The sequence below is a fragment of the Oncorhynchus mykiss genome, chromosome 3, assembly GCF_057628025.1.
Source record: "Oncorhynchus mykiss isolate SJ-2025 chromosome 3, ASM5762802v1, whole genome shotgun sequence".
Lineage (NCBI taxonomy): Eukaryota > Metazoa > Chordata > Actinopteri > Salmoniformes > Salmonidae > Oncorhynchus > Oncorhynchus mykiss.
The window spans coordinates 88,357,897-88,375,008 of record NC_143024.1 but is presented as its reverse complement, the minus strand read 5'-3'; the positions used below and the strand labels follow the sequence as shown (position 1 = coordinate 88,375,008).

The window sequence follows — 17,112 nt, the reverse complement described above, 5'->3', positions numbered from 1 at the left end:
TTCACTGGAACTAAGGGGCCTAGCCCGAACCATGAAAAACAGCCCCAGACCATTTTTCCTCCTCCACCAAACTTTACAGTTGGCACTATGCATTGGGGCACGTAGCGTTCTCATGGCATCCGCCAAACCCAGATTTGTCCATCGGACTGCCAGAAGGTGAATGTTGACTCATCACTCCAGAGAAAGTGTTTCCACTGCTCCAGAGTCCAATGGCGGCGAGCTTTACATCACTCCAGCCGACGCTTGGCATTGTGCACGCTGATCTTAGGCTTGTGTGCCTCGGCCATGGAACCCCATTTCATGAAGCTCCCTACAAACAGTTGTTGTGCTGATGTTGCTTCCAGAGGCAGTTTAGAACTAGGTAGTGAGTGTTGCAACCGAGGACAGACTATGTTTACGCATTTCAGCACTCTGCGGTTCCGTTTTTTGAGCTTGTGTGGCCACTTCGTGGCTCAGCTCTTGCTGCTCCTAGACATTTCCACTTCACAGTAACAGCACTTACAGTTGACCGGGGCATCTCTAGCAGGGCAGAAATTTTACCACGTTGAATGTCACTGTGCTCTTCAGTGCGGGCCATTCTACTGCCAATGTTTGTCTATAGAGATTGCATGGCTGTGTGCTCAATTTTATACACCTGTCAGGTATCCACTAATTTGAAGGGGTGTCCACAAACTGTACATCAATCGTCAGCGTACAGTCAGTCTAGTTTTTTTTCCATCAGAACCGTGTGATACATAGATCATACACAGCATACTCTGTATAAAAACACATAAAATATACTCGCTCACTCATTTCTTAAAGGCCAATGCTTTTCAGGTGGTGGAAATGAGTGTTATTGGCTTGATAAAGTGCAAGCCAGGCTTTTGGCATTTCAGCCCTTTTTCCACACTGCATACCACAGACCCATTCTTATTTACTGTCAGAGAGAGGCTGGTAAAATAGGCAGAAGTGGGCCAGTACCCAGTTTAACAGCAGCTGCCTTGGCATCGCTTTCACACTGAGACATTACATGTCCCTTCTCTTCTGCTCCCTCTTGAGACTTTCTGTGTTAGTCAATTCTACTGGATTTAGTTGCTTTATCAGTATTACAGGTCTGTTTTGCTGGAAAAAAAAATGATATTCACGATACCAAAAATATTCACTATGTGTCCAAAAACGTTTGAATAATATACAGTACGTTACATTTTGACCATTTATAAATGATATAACGCAACCCTCCATCATCCATAAACAACACCTGTTCTGCCAGTCACATTCTGATAAAGGTATCCACATCCCGGGGTTGATTCTCTTTTCAGTTCACTGCAGCTAGCGACTGGAACGAGCTGCAGAAAACACCGGATAGTTTTATCTCTACGTTCAAAGATTCAATCATGGACACTCTTTCTGACAGTTGTGGCTGCTTGTCTCTACCATCTTGCCCTTTGTGCTGTTGTCTGTACCCAATCATATTTGTACCATGTTTGTTCTGCTACCATGTTGTTATCATGTTGCTGTGTTGTCATGTTTTGCTGGCATGCTATGTTAGTGTCTTAGGTCTCTCTTTATGTGGCGTTGTCGTGTCTCCCTTGCCGTGATGTGTGTTTTGTCCTATAGTTGTATTTTTATTCCCAGCCCCTCCCCCTGCAGGAGGCCAGGCCATCATTGTAAATAAGAATTTGTTCTCAATTGACTTGCCAAGTTAAATAAAGGTTAAATATGTTAATGTTAATAAAAACTACTGTGCGGTCTTCTCCATCTCTTTGTAACCACCTCTCTATGTCTTTCTCTCCCCAGACGTCATACACACCCAGGGCCCTCTGGACGGCAGCCCCTATGCTAAAGTCCGCAAGAAGGAGTCCATCGAGGATGCAGTCACTGCCAACGACCTCCTGCCCACCGCCACCGAACACGTCCTACCCACGGTTGACCACGCCCTGTCGGTGAGCAGCGACTCAGGCAACTCCACCGCCTCCATCAAGACCGACCGCACTGATGAGCCAGCCCCAGCAGCAGCAGCCCCACCAGTGAGCCAGCCGCCAGCGGCCCAGGAAGAGGCCCCAGTCTCGGGCACGGCCCTGGCCGTCCAGCTCATCAGTCCCCAGGAGAAGCAGGACCTGGAGCAGCTGCTCAGTGGCCTGGAGGGCCCCATGCATTGCCAGGACTACCTGTCCTCTCCATCGGGCGGAGGGATGGGGATAGGACTAGGGGGAGGGGGAATACTACACCTGGTGCCTGCCCAAGTTCATGTGAATGGCCACAACAGCAGCATGGACAGAGAAACAGATATTCTGGATGACGAGGTGGAACTGCCCACCAGCCAGGAAGGTAACAGCATGGACAGCTTGGGCACTCTGTCATCCGTGGAAGGGAGAGCCACGCCAGCAGACCTCTACTACCAGGCTGAGACGGTTATCAACGGGCATGACAAGGTCCCCTATCTAGAGAGGAGCATCCCAGACAGGCCCCCGGAAAACATTGTCATAAATGTCGCAATAGGCTCACATGATGTGGCTGACCAGGTTCCCGTCACCTTAGTGCGAAGCCTCTGCTCAGCTCAGGATGGGACAGGTGAGTCAGTTCCCCCTGCGAGCGATTACATTATCAGCCAGAATGGAAACCTGTATTGCTCACAGTCATTCGGTGCAGACCAGAATCCCCTCCCTCGAGCGCCAGCACGCAACACCAGCAGTCGTAACGCCGTCCAACGTGGGCTCAACGTGTGGCAGCAATATGGCGTCCCAGAAGAGCCGGTGATGGACGGGGTGTATTTTGGCTCTCCTCCACCCTCCATGCCTCTACAGAGCCACCACAGCATGCCCCACTTCCCCCACCAGCAGACTGCCTCACAGCAGGAGATTGAGCAGTCCATTGAGGCGCTCAACCTGCTGATGCTGGACCTGGACCCCGGACGCCTGTTGGGGAAAGTGCCAAAGTCCCAGAGTGTCCCGGGAGATAACAAGGAGGTGGTGACCACACAACCATCCTTTTCCCAGTCCCTGGCCAAGCCCTCCTACCAGGCTGACTCAGCTATCTCAGGAAGCCCTGCACCCAGCCTAGCTCAGGTCATGCTGAGGTCCTCCCCTTTCCAGCCGTCCACGTCTCCAGAGCCCTCTGCCATCCAGAGACCAACAGCCATCTACCACCCTGGTCCCTCTGTAGCCCCCATCCCTGGCTTCCCCACTGAACCTTCTAGCCAAGGGGCAGCCAGAACCAGCTCTCCCACCCAGGTCCCCAGTAGCGTGGGCCAGCTGCAGCTGAAACCCATCAACGTGTACCCCCCCAGCATCGTGTACCCGTCCCTGTCCTCTGAGCTCCGGGAGCCCCAACAGAGCCCCAGTGCCACGTTCTCATCACCCAATCCCAGAGATGCAGAGCATGATGAAGCGTTCAACGTGGAGGGCCTAGTAGCCCAGCGTGTGTCAGGTAAGACTGCAGAACTCATGTGTTGTCATTGGAATATACAGTAGGTGTGATTTCATAAACAAAGGAAACAGGAAGTGATATTCAAGTCGAGGACACATTAGGTGTGATTTCATAAACAAAGGAAACAGAAAGTGATATTCAAGTCGAAGACACAGTAGGTGTGATTTCATAAACAAATGAAACAGGAAGTGATATTCAAGTCGAAGACACAGTAGGTGTGATTTCATAAACAAAGGAAACAGGAAGTGATATTCAAGTCGATGACACAGTAGGTGTGATTTCATAAACAAAGGAAACATGAAGTGATATTCAAGTCGAGGACACATTAGGTGTGATTTCATAAACAAAGGAAACAGGAAGTGATATTCAAGTCGAGGACACATTAGGGTATTAAAAGAGAGAAACAAAAAATGTTCATGAATATGTATGAGACGCTAACAGAGAACATGGTAATAGTTTTCTCCTGAAACTGAGCACTTATGACACATTCTTTCCTTTGCATTTTTTTTTTTTTTTTTTTACCTCACAAAGCGATGAACAGAAAACATCTATCTGTAAAAACACCAGAGAATATCAGAATATCCAATGGGAGGTCAGCTTGACAGCTTGATGCACCGGCGTTGGTATTGATATAAGCCCCGTGAGGTCACAATGAAGCCATTGTGACCTCACAATGCTACGGCTCTTAATAAGCCTCACTGAAATAGTTTTTAATAGTGATGCAGAACTATGCCAACAAACACAAGGGTAAACTGTTAATGACATTATAAGACCATTTGAATGTATTCTGCCTGGGTGGCCAACCCTTTTCCAGGAGAACAACCCATGTACCTTACATACATGGCAGTTGTGCCGCTTGACAAGCTTTCCAAAGTGCATATTTCAGCTAATCGCATCTCATGACAGTCTGCGTTAGCAGTGAGCTCATCAGTCATCGCACATGCTCACAGGATGAGCTCTCGCCAACAGAGCAAGTTCTCTGGCTTAACCAAACACAGTTCTACAGTGTGGAAACCTGCCATAAAGCCAACAGAGACTAGTGATATGGAAACAAATGTGTTGCTAAGCTGTGAAGGGACAGCTCTGATTCAACTGTAAGACAGGGACTGTTACAATAATGGAGTTGAATAGAATAGAAAGCATTAATGCATCTTCTTGATTCTGAAATGATGAGTTTCGGTGAAATAGCATTATGGCTGGACAGTGATAATGCTTTTATACACAATAAGCACCATTATGGCCAGACAGGTGTTTTTTTTACACCACTATGGCCGGACAGGTGTTTTTTTTACACCATTATGGCCAGACAGGTGTTTTTTTTACACCACTATGGCCGGACAGGTGTTTTTTTTACACCATTATGGCCAGACAGGTGTTTTTTTACACCATTATGGCCAGACAGGTGTTTTTTTTACACCATTATGGCCAGACAGGTGTTTTTTTTACACCACTATGGCCGGACAGTGATATAACTATTTTATTTATTCATTTATTTATTTATTTAACCAGGCAAGTCAGTTAAGAACACATTCTTATTTACAGCGATGACCTACTGGCGAACTGCCTTGTTTAGGGGTAGAACGACAGATTTTTACCTTGTCAGCTCAGGGATTTGATCCAGCAACCTTTCGGTTACTAGTCCAACGCTGTAACCACTAGGCTACCTGCCACCCCACTGTCTGGCCCATATGGCCAAACAGAGATAGTACTATGGTGGTTTTATACACAAATCTAATACAACTTTATTTATAGGGCATTCACAACACACATTACTGTAAAATAACAAACTATAGGAGAGAATATTGCTCTCTAATATTACTGACATATTCACTGATATTCACTGGTCATGTCATAATATTCACTGATCATGTCATGATATTCACTGTTCATGTCATGATAGTCACTGGTCATGTCATGATAGTCACTGATCATGTCATAATAGTCACTGGTCATGTCATGATAGTCACTGATCATGTCATGATAGTCACTGATCATGTCATGATAGTCAATGATTATGTCAGTAATTTCTCTCATAGATGTTTGACATTTCTGTCATATTGTGAGCATGATTATGATTGTAATTCTGTACGTTTTTATAAACTAGCAAATAACTTTTCTTATATTTTTCCTTTCTGTGAACCATCTCTTCATCGCTCTACCTATCCCTCATTCTCTCTCTTCTTCATCATCTTCATCCTACTCATTCTCCCTCATCTTCATCATCTTCCTCCTCCTCATTCTTCTGCCGACTCCAATTATACCCCTGCTCTAACCAGAGTACTCGGCCCGAATGCAACGCCGACTCACGTCTCCTCAGTCTGAGCACCGTCACTCCCTCTCCCTCTCTGGTTCGTTCCCTTCCTCCTCTCCTCCCCTGTTTTACCCTGCCACTGATTCCTCTTCCAAATGAACCTTGCTGACTGTTTTTCCGTGGCACTGCCTGCTAGTTTGTTGTTTGCATTTGTTGCTTCCTGTTATATCCCTTTCTTTCTGTCTCTGCCTCACTCTCTTTTTTTCCTCATTATCTTTCTTTCTCTCTCGCTCACTGTCTCTCTCTGTCTTGTCTCTCTCTGTCTCTCTTGCTCTGTTTCTCTCTCTCTCTCTATCTCTTGCTATGTCAATGTTATCTAATGTCCAGTTTTCCAATACACCGTCTCTGTTTGATGGAGGAAGCAGTCTGATGTTTATTTCTCAAGGTTAAGGCATCGACCCAACACAAAAAAAGCATTTGGGTAATATTTAAGTTTTAGAAGGACGAAATGAGGAAGCACAAAGGTGTCTCTGTGGAGACTCGCAGCAGAGCGCATGTCACAACATACCTCCAGGGAACAATACTCAAGGCCAGGAAACACTGGCCTCTTTCAAGGCTGCTCTTTCCATCTTCTGTTTTTAACATTTCCATCACAAGCAAAGGGCCCTAAATCTATGGGGACGGCTACTTTAGACTCCCTTTTGAAAACATTGTGAAGGTCTTATCTGTTCATTAGAAGAGGTAGAATAGGATGCACAGTTCTTTTCTTTCAGGAGCCTGGAGTGGTCTACAGAGTACTGTACTGTACTCCAGAAAGTCAGAGTAGCCCCGGGAGTCCAAGGACTGTAATGAATGACCACATCCATTCTATTTACACTGAGTATACAAAACATTAAGAACACCTACTCTTTCCATGAGGTAGACTGACCAGGTGAATCCAGGGAAAAGCTATGATCCTTTATTGAGGTCACTTGTTACATCCACTTCAATCAGTGTAGATGAAGGGGAGGAGACAGGTTAAAGAAGGATTTTTAAGCCTTGAGACAATTGATACATGGATTGTGTAGGTGTGTCATTCAGAGGGTGAATGGGTAAAACAAAATATTTAAGTGCCTTTGTACCAAGAACTGCAAAGCTGCTGGGTTTCTCACGCTCAACAGTTTCCTGTGTGTATCAAGAATGATCCACCACCCAAAGGACATCCAGCCAACTTGACACAACTGTGGGATGCATTGGAGTTGACATGGGCCAGCATCCCTGTGGAATGCTTTCGACACCTTGTAGAGAGCCTGCCCTGTCAAATTGAGGCTGTCAGAATAGGGTCCGACCTGGTCTACAGGAAGAAAAACACTTTGTTTGGGTATTTGGATACATAAAGTACATAGATATGCTTGCAATCTATTCAATACATTACTTTGAAGGGAATTCCCCTTAATTTTACCCCAGATAACCCTTCCTCACCATAACATAGTCCCTCACAGGAGCATATTCCCAGCGTGGTGTAGGGAGATGAGTGCTAGTCCTGTCTTCATAAAATACTTTATCCCATTTCCTATGCCTTGGATCCATTTTATTCAATACAATATATGTGTTTATATGGTTGAGAAACGAGGGGGAGGGGGAGAAGACAATTCCCCAAATATATCCTGGGAATCTCCGCTGTAACAGCTGGAAGCTATTAGCCATCGCCAGGGCAACGGCACAGTGTTTGACAGGCTCCGCTGTGCATACTGGGTCCATCTGTTTTCCGTGATTCCAGGCCCGTTTGGGAGGGGGGGGTTACCAGCTACACACTATTCACGCACCAGTGCTTGAGATGTATATAACAATGCCCCTCCTCGATCCACAAATCAAAATCTGAGCCCAACCTGGACATGTGACACTACTTAAGCCGCACCATTGGAGGAAAATCAAGAGTAAATAAATGGGCATATGAATGGCATGTGTGCAGGTTTTGCCCTTTTAGGCCTACTCTTAGATCCTACTCTTAGATCCTACTCTTAGATCCTACTCTTAGATCCTACTCTTAGATCCTACTCTTAGATCCTACTCTCAGATCCTACTCTTAGATCCTACTCTTAGATCCTACTCTTAGATCCTACTCTTAGATCCTACTCTCAGATCCTACTCTTAGATCCTACTCTTAGATCCTACTCTTAGATCCTACTCTTAGATCTTGTCACGGTACTGTTTAGGTATGCAGAAAATTGGGTTCCGACAAAATTCAATTTAGCCTTGTTCACACTGCACGCCTTAATGCTCAAACCAGTTCTGTTTTTCAAATCCGTTTTGAAATACTGACTGTCCAAACTACAAGTTACAAGTGACCAAATAGGATTTGCGTGTGTTCAGACAACAGTCATTTGGTGACATGGCAACGCTACTTGTTATAGTAACGACGGGTGTGTGCGCAGTGGTGTAGGCTGATTGGTGGTGGTGGTCATGCTTATTATCAGTCAGAAGTTATGTAGCCTTATAAGGTGACAACAATACCTGTCATGGACGTTTCCCATTTGCTTTGAATGTTCAAAATCATAGTGTAAGAAGACTTTTAAAGACTCAAAAGGATAAGATTACGAACAAATTAGTGAATGTGCTAAAAAGCTAAACAGTGACCTAGCTAGCTAGTTGACTGCTGTGGCTAGCCAAAAATGACTAATTTGGAAAGTTGGATAAACAACTAACGAGCTAGTAAGTTACTACATGCTCTTGAAAAACTGTCAACAGAGTAGCTAGCAAGCGACAATATATGCCAAATAACAGTCTAAAAACCACTTGAGGGCAAATTCATCAGATTTGACACAAGTCGGATGGCCATTAATCCGATTTGTGTCTGTTTTTTTTCACAAAGGTGATTTGAAATGTGGCTAGTAATATATGTGCTTTTTGGCTGTTCATACTGCAGCAAAAATAACAGATTTGAATCGGATATGCACAAAAGGCTGTAGTTATACTAGATTTCTGTTGATGTGTATACAGCGTTGTGCGTTAGACAGACAGGATGTTAGTTGGCCTCTTAGAAGACTGCCATCCTTTGATACCAACTTCAAAACCCCTGTGTAGTTTTTTTTTTTACATGCGGTTTAAGGTTGTGGAATATGGAGATGTCTCTTCAGAGTCATGAATATGACTTGGAGTACCCAAACACATAAGGAATGTTTGACTCGTGTATGACCAAAGAGGCCAGATCTATTCTGACAGTAACTATAACCATCTTAGTTTCCCACAGCTGCAGGCTAATGCTATCGCTAACTTTTCCCCTGTGGATATATCGGCTGGTTTATCCAGCCAGAGGCTGAGCTAGGGCTCGTAAATATTTTTCACGGTTTCCATAACAGTCGACTCTCTCACTAGGGTGTGTTTGCATGCTTTTCCATCTTCGGGACGGTATGTCAGAACTTCAGGCCAGAAGAATCCACGAATCAGACAGATAGTTTGTTTGCAGACAGTCAGTGCTAGCTACAGAGTATATTGCATTATACCTGAACAAAAAAAGCAATGGAGGTGTTTATGCGCAATTTTCAGTGACTCTCAAAGAGAATATTATGGTTACGAATGAACAAAAACAAGTTCCCTCTAAATGTTCCCTCCAAAAACCTTCCCTCCACATATTGTGCCTGTTTAGATTTTTTCCCCCTCTTTTTTCCTTTCCAAAACTGCAAAGCCGGCTGTTCACTTCCCATAGTCACTACCTGTTTTCAGCAAAACCACCTACAGTACCTCACCCGGCCATGAAGTAACTAACACATTAGGATAACGCTCTTACACAAATCCTGTTTGTTTTACACTGGCAGCTCTCTCTCCTTCCCTCCAAACCTGCCCATTGAAATCAGCTTACTGGACCCTTTTGAGGTTCATCCAAAACATTAGCAACTGCCACAGAGCATTACCCAGATAACAACAATTACAAATGTAGACTGTTTCACTGATGTACCAGCAAGTTCCTGATAATCTTGTGGCTTTCAAGGAGAACATTGATCCTTACTGTTCCCAACTGAACAACACCAGAGCTCTTATAAACAGTGCCTGATTGTAGTGAGAAAGTTCTGATCCGAGTATTCAATATCCAGTAGCATTTTGAAAGGTCAGCTTTGCCGTTTCTAACAGGTTACTTTGTAGCTGTTTGCCTATTATGTCGTTCCTGTGGATAAATGGCTGTTCGAAACATTGCCGGTTTGCAGTGAAGAGTTGCATGATAATGATGTCTGTTTGCAAACACACTTTTTTTTTTTACAAACCACTTGTGTGCAATGTGAGCGATTTGTGATCAAATGTGACCTCTGAATGATCTTGGCAGGTGTCCAGTCTTGTGGGACGTCATTGGACGAGGCATCGGCCCCGCCCCATCACCGCACCACTAGTGAGAGACAATGCATCAACGGCCACGACGAAAGCTCTTCCTACCAACCCCCGGTCCGCTCCCCTATTCGTTGCGTCTCACCGGAGTTCGTCAACACCATAGCGCTGAATCCCGGGGGGCGTCCCAAGGAGGTAGAATGCTCCTGCATCTAGGCCTAACCTTCTCAAGTGTGTCTCACATTATGATTACAGAGATGTGACGGCCACAATGAAAACGAATATATGTGTGTTTCTGTGCGTGTCTCCGTGTTTTCCCTACCTCCAGAGACACATCCACAGCTACAGAGAGGCCTTTGAGGAGTTGGATGGAGGCCAAATCAGCCCCACGCCCACTGTTGGTGGTGAGCTGTTCCCCCATACCCCTGCCTTCCCCGTCTCACCGCAAACCCCTTACTTCAACCTGTGTAAGTCTCCCCTCTGGCTGGCTGAGTGCGCTGTGGAACTCAGGGCTTTTACCACAGGGAATATTTAATGATGTTCAGCGTTTACCTTGGTGTGAACATCTAAAGAAATGTCTTACAGAAGGAAGTAGCATTACATTTGACCTATATGACGAAAAACATCGAAAGTCTAACTGTATAAGACATCATGAGAATGACATGTTACATTCAGGTATGTACAGGTCCACAGTGTAGAAACTATACAACTGATATTATGATCAATAACTTCAGGGTGGAATTATTCTAGCTTTATCTGGTTGGTTTGAATTATTCAATTATAACATTTTTCCTCTTCATCTCAAAAAAGAATAGGCTGCATCTTCCATTCAACCCTGTTTAGATGTAGGGCTAGTTAACTACATTTCCCACATGACCAAATTCATTTCAAACCCATTCAGACAGATTTGAGTAGGTGGTGAAGGCAGGATAAGTCCTAATAAGGCCACATTGTTTGCCATTGCCTCAGCTCAGAGAAAAGCCCGAGTCACCCTGTCAGACTGAATCCCACTTCTCTCCTGCCTTCCAGGCAGTAATTCATTGTGATGGGAAATGTGCTGCCATCCACAGATCAACATGTCCTGGGACTCCACAAGTCTTCTGATGCTTTTAGTAGACACCTCTTCCATGTGAAAGATAGACGCTGTCTAATTTCTTCATTTTATTCAGTGCCTGACTTTTCATGTTAAGGCATTTAAAAAAAAATAAAACCTTTATTTAACTAGGCAAGTCAGTTAATTAAGAACAAATTCTTATTTAGAAGGATAGCCTAGGAACAGTGTGTTAACTGCCTTGTTCAGAGGCAGAACGACAGATGTTTACCTTGTCAGCTCAGGGATTTGATCTAACAACCTTTCAGTTACTGGCTCAACACTCTAACCACTAGGCTACCTGCCGCCCCGAGCTGGATCTACACACAAACAATAGCGTGAGTTGTGGCTTCATCTTGGCATTAGACTACTTTTGAGGTCAGGAAATGTTTGACTGTGGTGATTTATGGAGTGAACTATCCCTTTAGATACCATGTCAGTGAGCATCTCTAACAGTTACCTCATCTCCCCCTGGGCAAGGCCCTAAAAACGCCCTCAAAGGTGTGACTCCCATGAAGATTTATGATTTATTTACTCTTTCAATGTAAGAAGATTCAAGTCAAGTATGTTTCCACTTAAATGCATCTAATAGTAGTATGCTTTAACTCAAGTATACATCCCACATTCAATATTATTAGGGGTATGGAAAGCTGATGTTTGGACCAGTGTTTAGGCCTACCCTGATCCACATCACCGGCACATCCACGGTCCCATATCAGCTCTAGACATTTAGAGTGCCCCCCCGACCAATACTAATTTGCCCAACATGACCCATCAAAAAGTAGGGAATTTAGGTTGTCATACAGAACAAAGAATTGATTGGGATTATTTGGTAAGTGCAGGATGACGCACGTCCCAAGTCTCACTGTCGATGGTGTCGGCCATGTTGGTCGAGGCTAAGTGACCCCAGCTCTCCCCTTCTGCCTATCATAGCATCCTGCACCACTTTACTCAACATGCCACTGAAGAGCAGTACCTCTTAAGACATAGGAGCCCCTTCTGGACTTGAGGTCTACACCACATTAAGGAAACATACACTTATTCACTAATGGTCATTCTCACACACACACACACACACACACACACACACACACACACACACACACACACACACACACACTTACGCTAGACACACACACAGTCACACACACACACACACACACACACAATTACGCTAGACACACACACACACAGTCACACACACACACACACACACACACACACACACACACACACACACACACACACACACACACACACACACACACACACACACACACACACACAAACTATTTTCTACATATTTAAACCTCACTGTTCTAAAGGTACTTCATGTGACTGTTGTCATTTATGTCATATATATATTCCTTTTGCCATCAGCAGCCTATCTTGTCTTATCTTGTCTTATCCTGTCTTATGCGGTCTTATCTAGACTTATATTGCCTTATCTTGTCTTATCTTATATTGTCTTATCGGGTCGTTTCTTGTGTTTTCATACATACTGCATGTCAGTGAGTCACTGTTGTTGTTTTCTTTGTATCCGTGTTGTCACTCAGAGGCTTTTCACACTGTGATAGGTCACCTGCATGTCCCTCCCATAGAGCATGAGGCATGGGCACACCCCTCACACCTCTAGCAGTGTCCAACATGATATTACACATGTTGTTGTGATGTCTTGACAGCTCAGCACCTGTACGCACCATTATGTAAACACACACATTGGCTTTCCCGGGCCTGGACTAAAAATATATTTCAAACAGTGTTCTCCATTGAGCTTTTTATTCCAGGACTATGGTTATTCTGGGTCTCGTGAAACCAGTCCTTTATGTTTCTATTCAAGAGGCACCTGATGAGCTCATAGAACACGTGCAGCAATGAGCAACCTGTCTTGGAATTCAGGATTCTAACAGTTGAATGAATGTAGGCTTCGTACCTTACATAGATACAAACCAGCAAACACACACACACACGCACGCACACACACACTTACGCACACACACGCGCACACACACACACACACACACACACACACACACACACACACACACACACACACACACACACACACACACACACACACACACACACACACACACACACACACACACACACACACACACACACAGAGGTACAACATGAAAAGCGCAGGTGTTTACTGTCAAGACTGTTGTAGTGAAGCATGCTAAATGCTAAGTAATGCTAAGTCATGCTAAGTCATGTTGCTAAAGTGTTATGACTATTTTTTTTCTCCTAGGCCAAGCTCGTTCCCCTCCAGGTCTGATGAAGACCCCTCTCTCTGCCTTGGGCCTTAAACCCCACAACCCAGCTGAGATCCACCTCAACCAGAGTGGATCAGGTGAATTAGCATAACTTATTCTATTATCATAGCAGTGCTCCATTCATGGGCTGAAAGAGCCTGTTTGAATAGCATCATGTACCCTCTGTAGCACGTTAGCATGGCATTGTGTTACTTACATAGCATAGTGCTAAAATATAAGCATTTGTTAGCATAGTGCTGCACCCTTGAGGCCTCACCAATGTTAGCATAGCAACCTATCTTTCATTTGAGATACTAGTAACATAAGTAGGAACATGGTCATTGAGCATGTCTACTGTTTACACGTTAAACTATAACTATAGCCCCTTCACTGTATAAATCACCTCTTCATTTTGGTTTTACAAGCCCTCTTTCTTGGTCAGCTCACCAGTAAATTGAACGTTGTTTATGTCTCATATGTGGTTATATTGGGGTTGATTTTAGTGACCTAGGAATGTGTATAAAATCTTGATTTATGGCCCGTCTTCATAGGGGTTGCATGTTAGTCCAGTCTTCAAAGCTACGCTTCCTTTTGAATCCCATATTTACACAGCCGACAGGCTAAATGTGAGAGAGAGACCCAATAAATATCATTTTAATAAATGATCATGTGCTCTTTTTCAACCTCTCTTCTTGGCCTTTATGTAGTGTTTGCTTCTAGTAGAGGCAGGAGCAATACGATCTCCTTACTGGATGAGGGTTCTAGGAGAGATGTTTGACTTGGCTCATGAGATGTGGGACCCCTCTGCTTTGTTGTTCCTTCTATGCTGACTGTTTCCAACATTTGAGTAATTTAGCAGACGCTGATATCCAGAGCGACTTACAATAACAAACAGGGTTAGATGCTTTGCTCAAGGGCACAGACAGATATTTAATCTAGTCGGCTCGGAGATTTGAACCAGCAACATTTCGGTTACTGGCCCAATGCTACTAACGGCTAGGCCAACTGTTTCAGCGTTGACACACACACACGCGTACGCAGGCACGCACACACGCACGCACACACACACACACACACACACACACACACACACACACACACACACACACACACACACACTGTTTTCCCCAAAGTACAGGATGACTTGATTTCAAAGCAACTCTATAATAATGAATTCAGTAGGTGAAGAAAACAAAGAATGTTTGAAATGTAAAAGATAAATGATCATGGTAGCATGTTTACAAGGACAGTGTCACTGTTTAGGGGGGAAGTGAAGCCAGCATTATCTTTGCGACAGTACACACTGTAATGAAATCAACCTTAATGGCCAACTCTGTATCTCTTCAGAGCCGTTGAGCTACGTGGAGTCAGTGGCCAGATCCGCTGTGGCCGGTGGGGGACCAGCAGGACCCCCCGTGACCCTCACCCCCCCAGGATGGACCTTGGCTAGGCAGACGACCCCTGACCCCTCCCCAACCCTCAACCCCCTATTGTCTAGCTGCAGCCCCATCCACAGATCAGAGGGGTGAGTACTAAAAGAAACAACATTAAGTCATACGGTAGATTAAATGACATTAAACATACACTGGTTCCAGTACATGATATTGATAAGGAGCCAGTGTTCCTGAATTAAACTACATGTTTACAGATAACAAGGGACCATAGATATTATTACCGCATGTATTTAATTCTACTGTAGGCATCTTTGTAAACGCTGTGTTTCATGAATGTCTCCCCACCCCACCCCTCGCTCCATCAGAGAACACCCGTTGGCTGACAGCAGTGCGATCATCCCCTCGCAAGCGTCCATTGACTCCAGCTTACGCTCCTTTCCTTCCGAGGGCACGTATCCCATCCACTCCCCCACCCCTATCCCCATTGCCACTCCCACCCCATACCTCCAGGCCCTGGGCTCCCCATCTCCCTTCCTTCAAGCCCTGGGAACCCCCACCTCCTCCTACCTGAGCTCCACCTACCCCACCCTGTCTTACCTGTGTTCCCCCACCACCACACCCTCCTGGGACCTGGGTCACAGTGGCCATATGGGGAGCTATGTCTCCCCGGACCCCAGCCCCCCCCCGCTCCAGCCAGAGGCATCTGCCCGGGAAAGCCTTGTGGCCATCCTCCCCTCGTTAAGATCAAGAAGTCTCCACACACTGCATCGTGACCCCAACACCTCATCTAGCATCCCCTCCCTCCAACATCGGCAACAGCCCACCAATCAGTGCAGCCCTGTCATGGGCCACCAGCCCGGTCCGGCCAATGGCTTTGTGGAGTTTGGGATCACTGGGATGGTAATGACAGGCAGTCCCGTGTTGGGCCGCCACCACTATAACCCATGTGTGTCCCAGGGGACACAGTCTAGCCCAGTGCTGAGCCAACAACCGTCCCTGATGCAGGCCTCCCAGGACAGCCCCATGCTCATTTGCCAGCCCTCCCTCACCTACAGCCAACCCATCCAGTCCAGTATCCAGAGTAGTCCGGTGCTGAGCCGACATCCATCCCTCACCTACAGCCAACCCATCCAGTCCAGTATCCAGAGTAGTCCGGTTCTGGGCCGACATCCATCCCTCACCTACAGCCAACCCAACCAGTCCAGTATCCAGAGTAGTCCGGTTCTGGGCCTACATCCATCCCTCACCTACAGCCAACCCATCCAGTCCAGTATCCAGAGTAGTCCGGTGCTGAGCCGACATCCATCCCTCATTCACCAGCAGGGCAATGGTAGTAGTCCTGTGCTGGGCCGACACCCGTCCCTCGGCCAGATGTCACAATGCAGTCCAAGTCTGGACCGACACCCAATGCTGCATAGTAGCGGCTACACCACCCCGGACGAAAGGCAGGGCACCCTGTCCCGTCAGAGCTGCTCCTCTGGGTACAACCCGCCCTCCACGCCCTCCTTCCCTGTCTCCAACGCGGGCTATCTGGACGAGGGGATAATGATGGGGGTACGGCAGGGCAGTCCGGCCCCACAGGCTCAGCCCCAGCTACCGGAGAAGAGGCGAATGTCCATTGGGGAGAGGCCCAACGGGGGGCTCTCGTACGGGACACTGAATGGGAAAGTGTCCTCCGCCATGTCGAGTGGAGGCAGCACGCCCAGCACTAGCTACTTTCATACACTGCCAGACTTCTCCAAGCTTAACATGACTGGTAAGACCAGCTTGAAAACCCTCTTAAAACGTAGCTACTGACGCAGCAAAGAGCATCCCCAACTAGCACAGACATCCCTAGCAAAACAGGAAGTTAAGATCAGTGTATTTTCAAGGACGATATGTTTTTTTAAGTGGGTAATTAACATGAAACTAAGCTGATTTTACCATCTCATAAACAATATTTTTTGGGGTAACTTTTGATATGGTGTTTAGCCACAATTGAGTTTTTTCGAAAAATTGTTGCCCGTTGCATTCCTGAAGTATAATTACACTAGTACCTAACTACCTAACTACAATGTAAATCCATCTGTTTTCCTACTCTAGTTTTTCAGTGAAACCAGATGAAGTGATTAGTTCTAGTAAAGTATAGTGAGGTAACGTGAATGCGGTCATACTCCAATGGTTTTAGCCGAGCAGGAGCTCAGTTGGACTTACTTCTCTCTGTAAACACATTGCAGACCAGATGAGGGTATGAATGCACTCCAAGGCAGCCCAGCCAGACCCAGATGCTAGTCTGAGATAGAACTGGCATCTGGCCCAGAGCCTTGGTCGGCGGCCATTTCTACGTCCGCAGTGGTTTCACAGCTCCATTCTGTGTCATACTGAGTATACTGACAGCAACTACTTATATGGTCGCAGATATAGATACTGGCTTGTTTG

At 45.8% G+C, this 17,112-nt stretch overlaps 1 protein-coding gene across 12 annotated transcripts in view; it reads left to right on the top strand.

The window, feature by feature from the left end:
• The window catches only part of LOC110520604 (tensin-1), a 325,072-nt gene that overhangs the window by 285,718 nt on the left and 22,242 nt on the right, over positions 1 to 17,112 (top strand). For 7 of the 12 annotated variants that reach the window (XM_090230420.1, XM_090230425.1, XM_090230421.1 and 4 more), the window contains 6 exons: positions 1,777 to 3,405; positions 9,954 to 10,147; positions 10,281 to 10,419; positions 13,297 to 13,398; positions 14,648 to 14,825; positions 15,060 to 16,450. In XM_090230420.1, coding sequence (XP_090086546.1) covers positions 1,777 to 3,405; positions 9,954 to 10,147; positions 10,281 to 10,419; positions 13,297 to 13,398; positions 14,648 to 14,825; positions 15,060 to 16,450 — 3,633 coding nt within the window. The remainder of the gene's footprint in view (positions 1 to 1,776; positions 3,406 to 9,953; positions 10,148 to 10,280; positions 10,420 to 13,296; positions 13,399 to 14,647; positions 14,826 to 15,059; positions 16,451 to 17,112) is intronic. The other 5 variants (XM_090230422.1, XM_090230424.1, XM_090230429.1 and 2 more) reach the window with 1 other exon arrangement.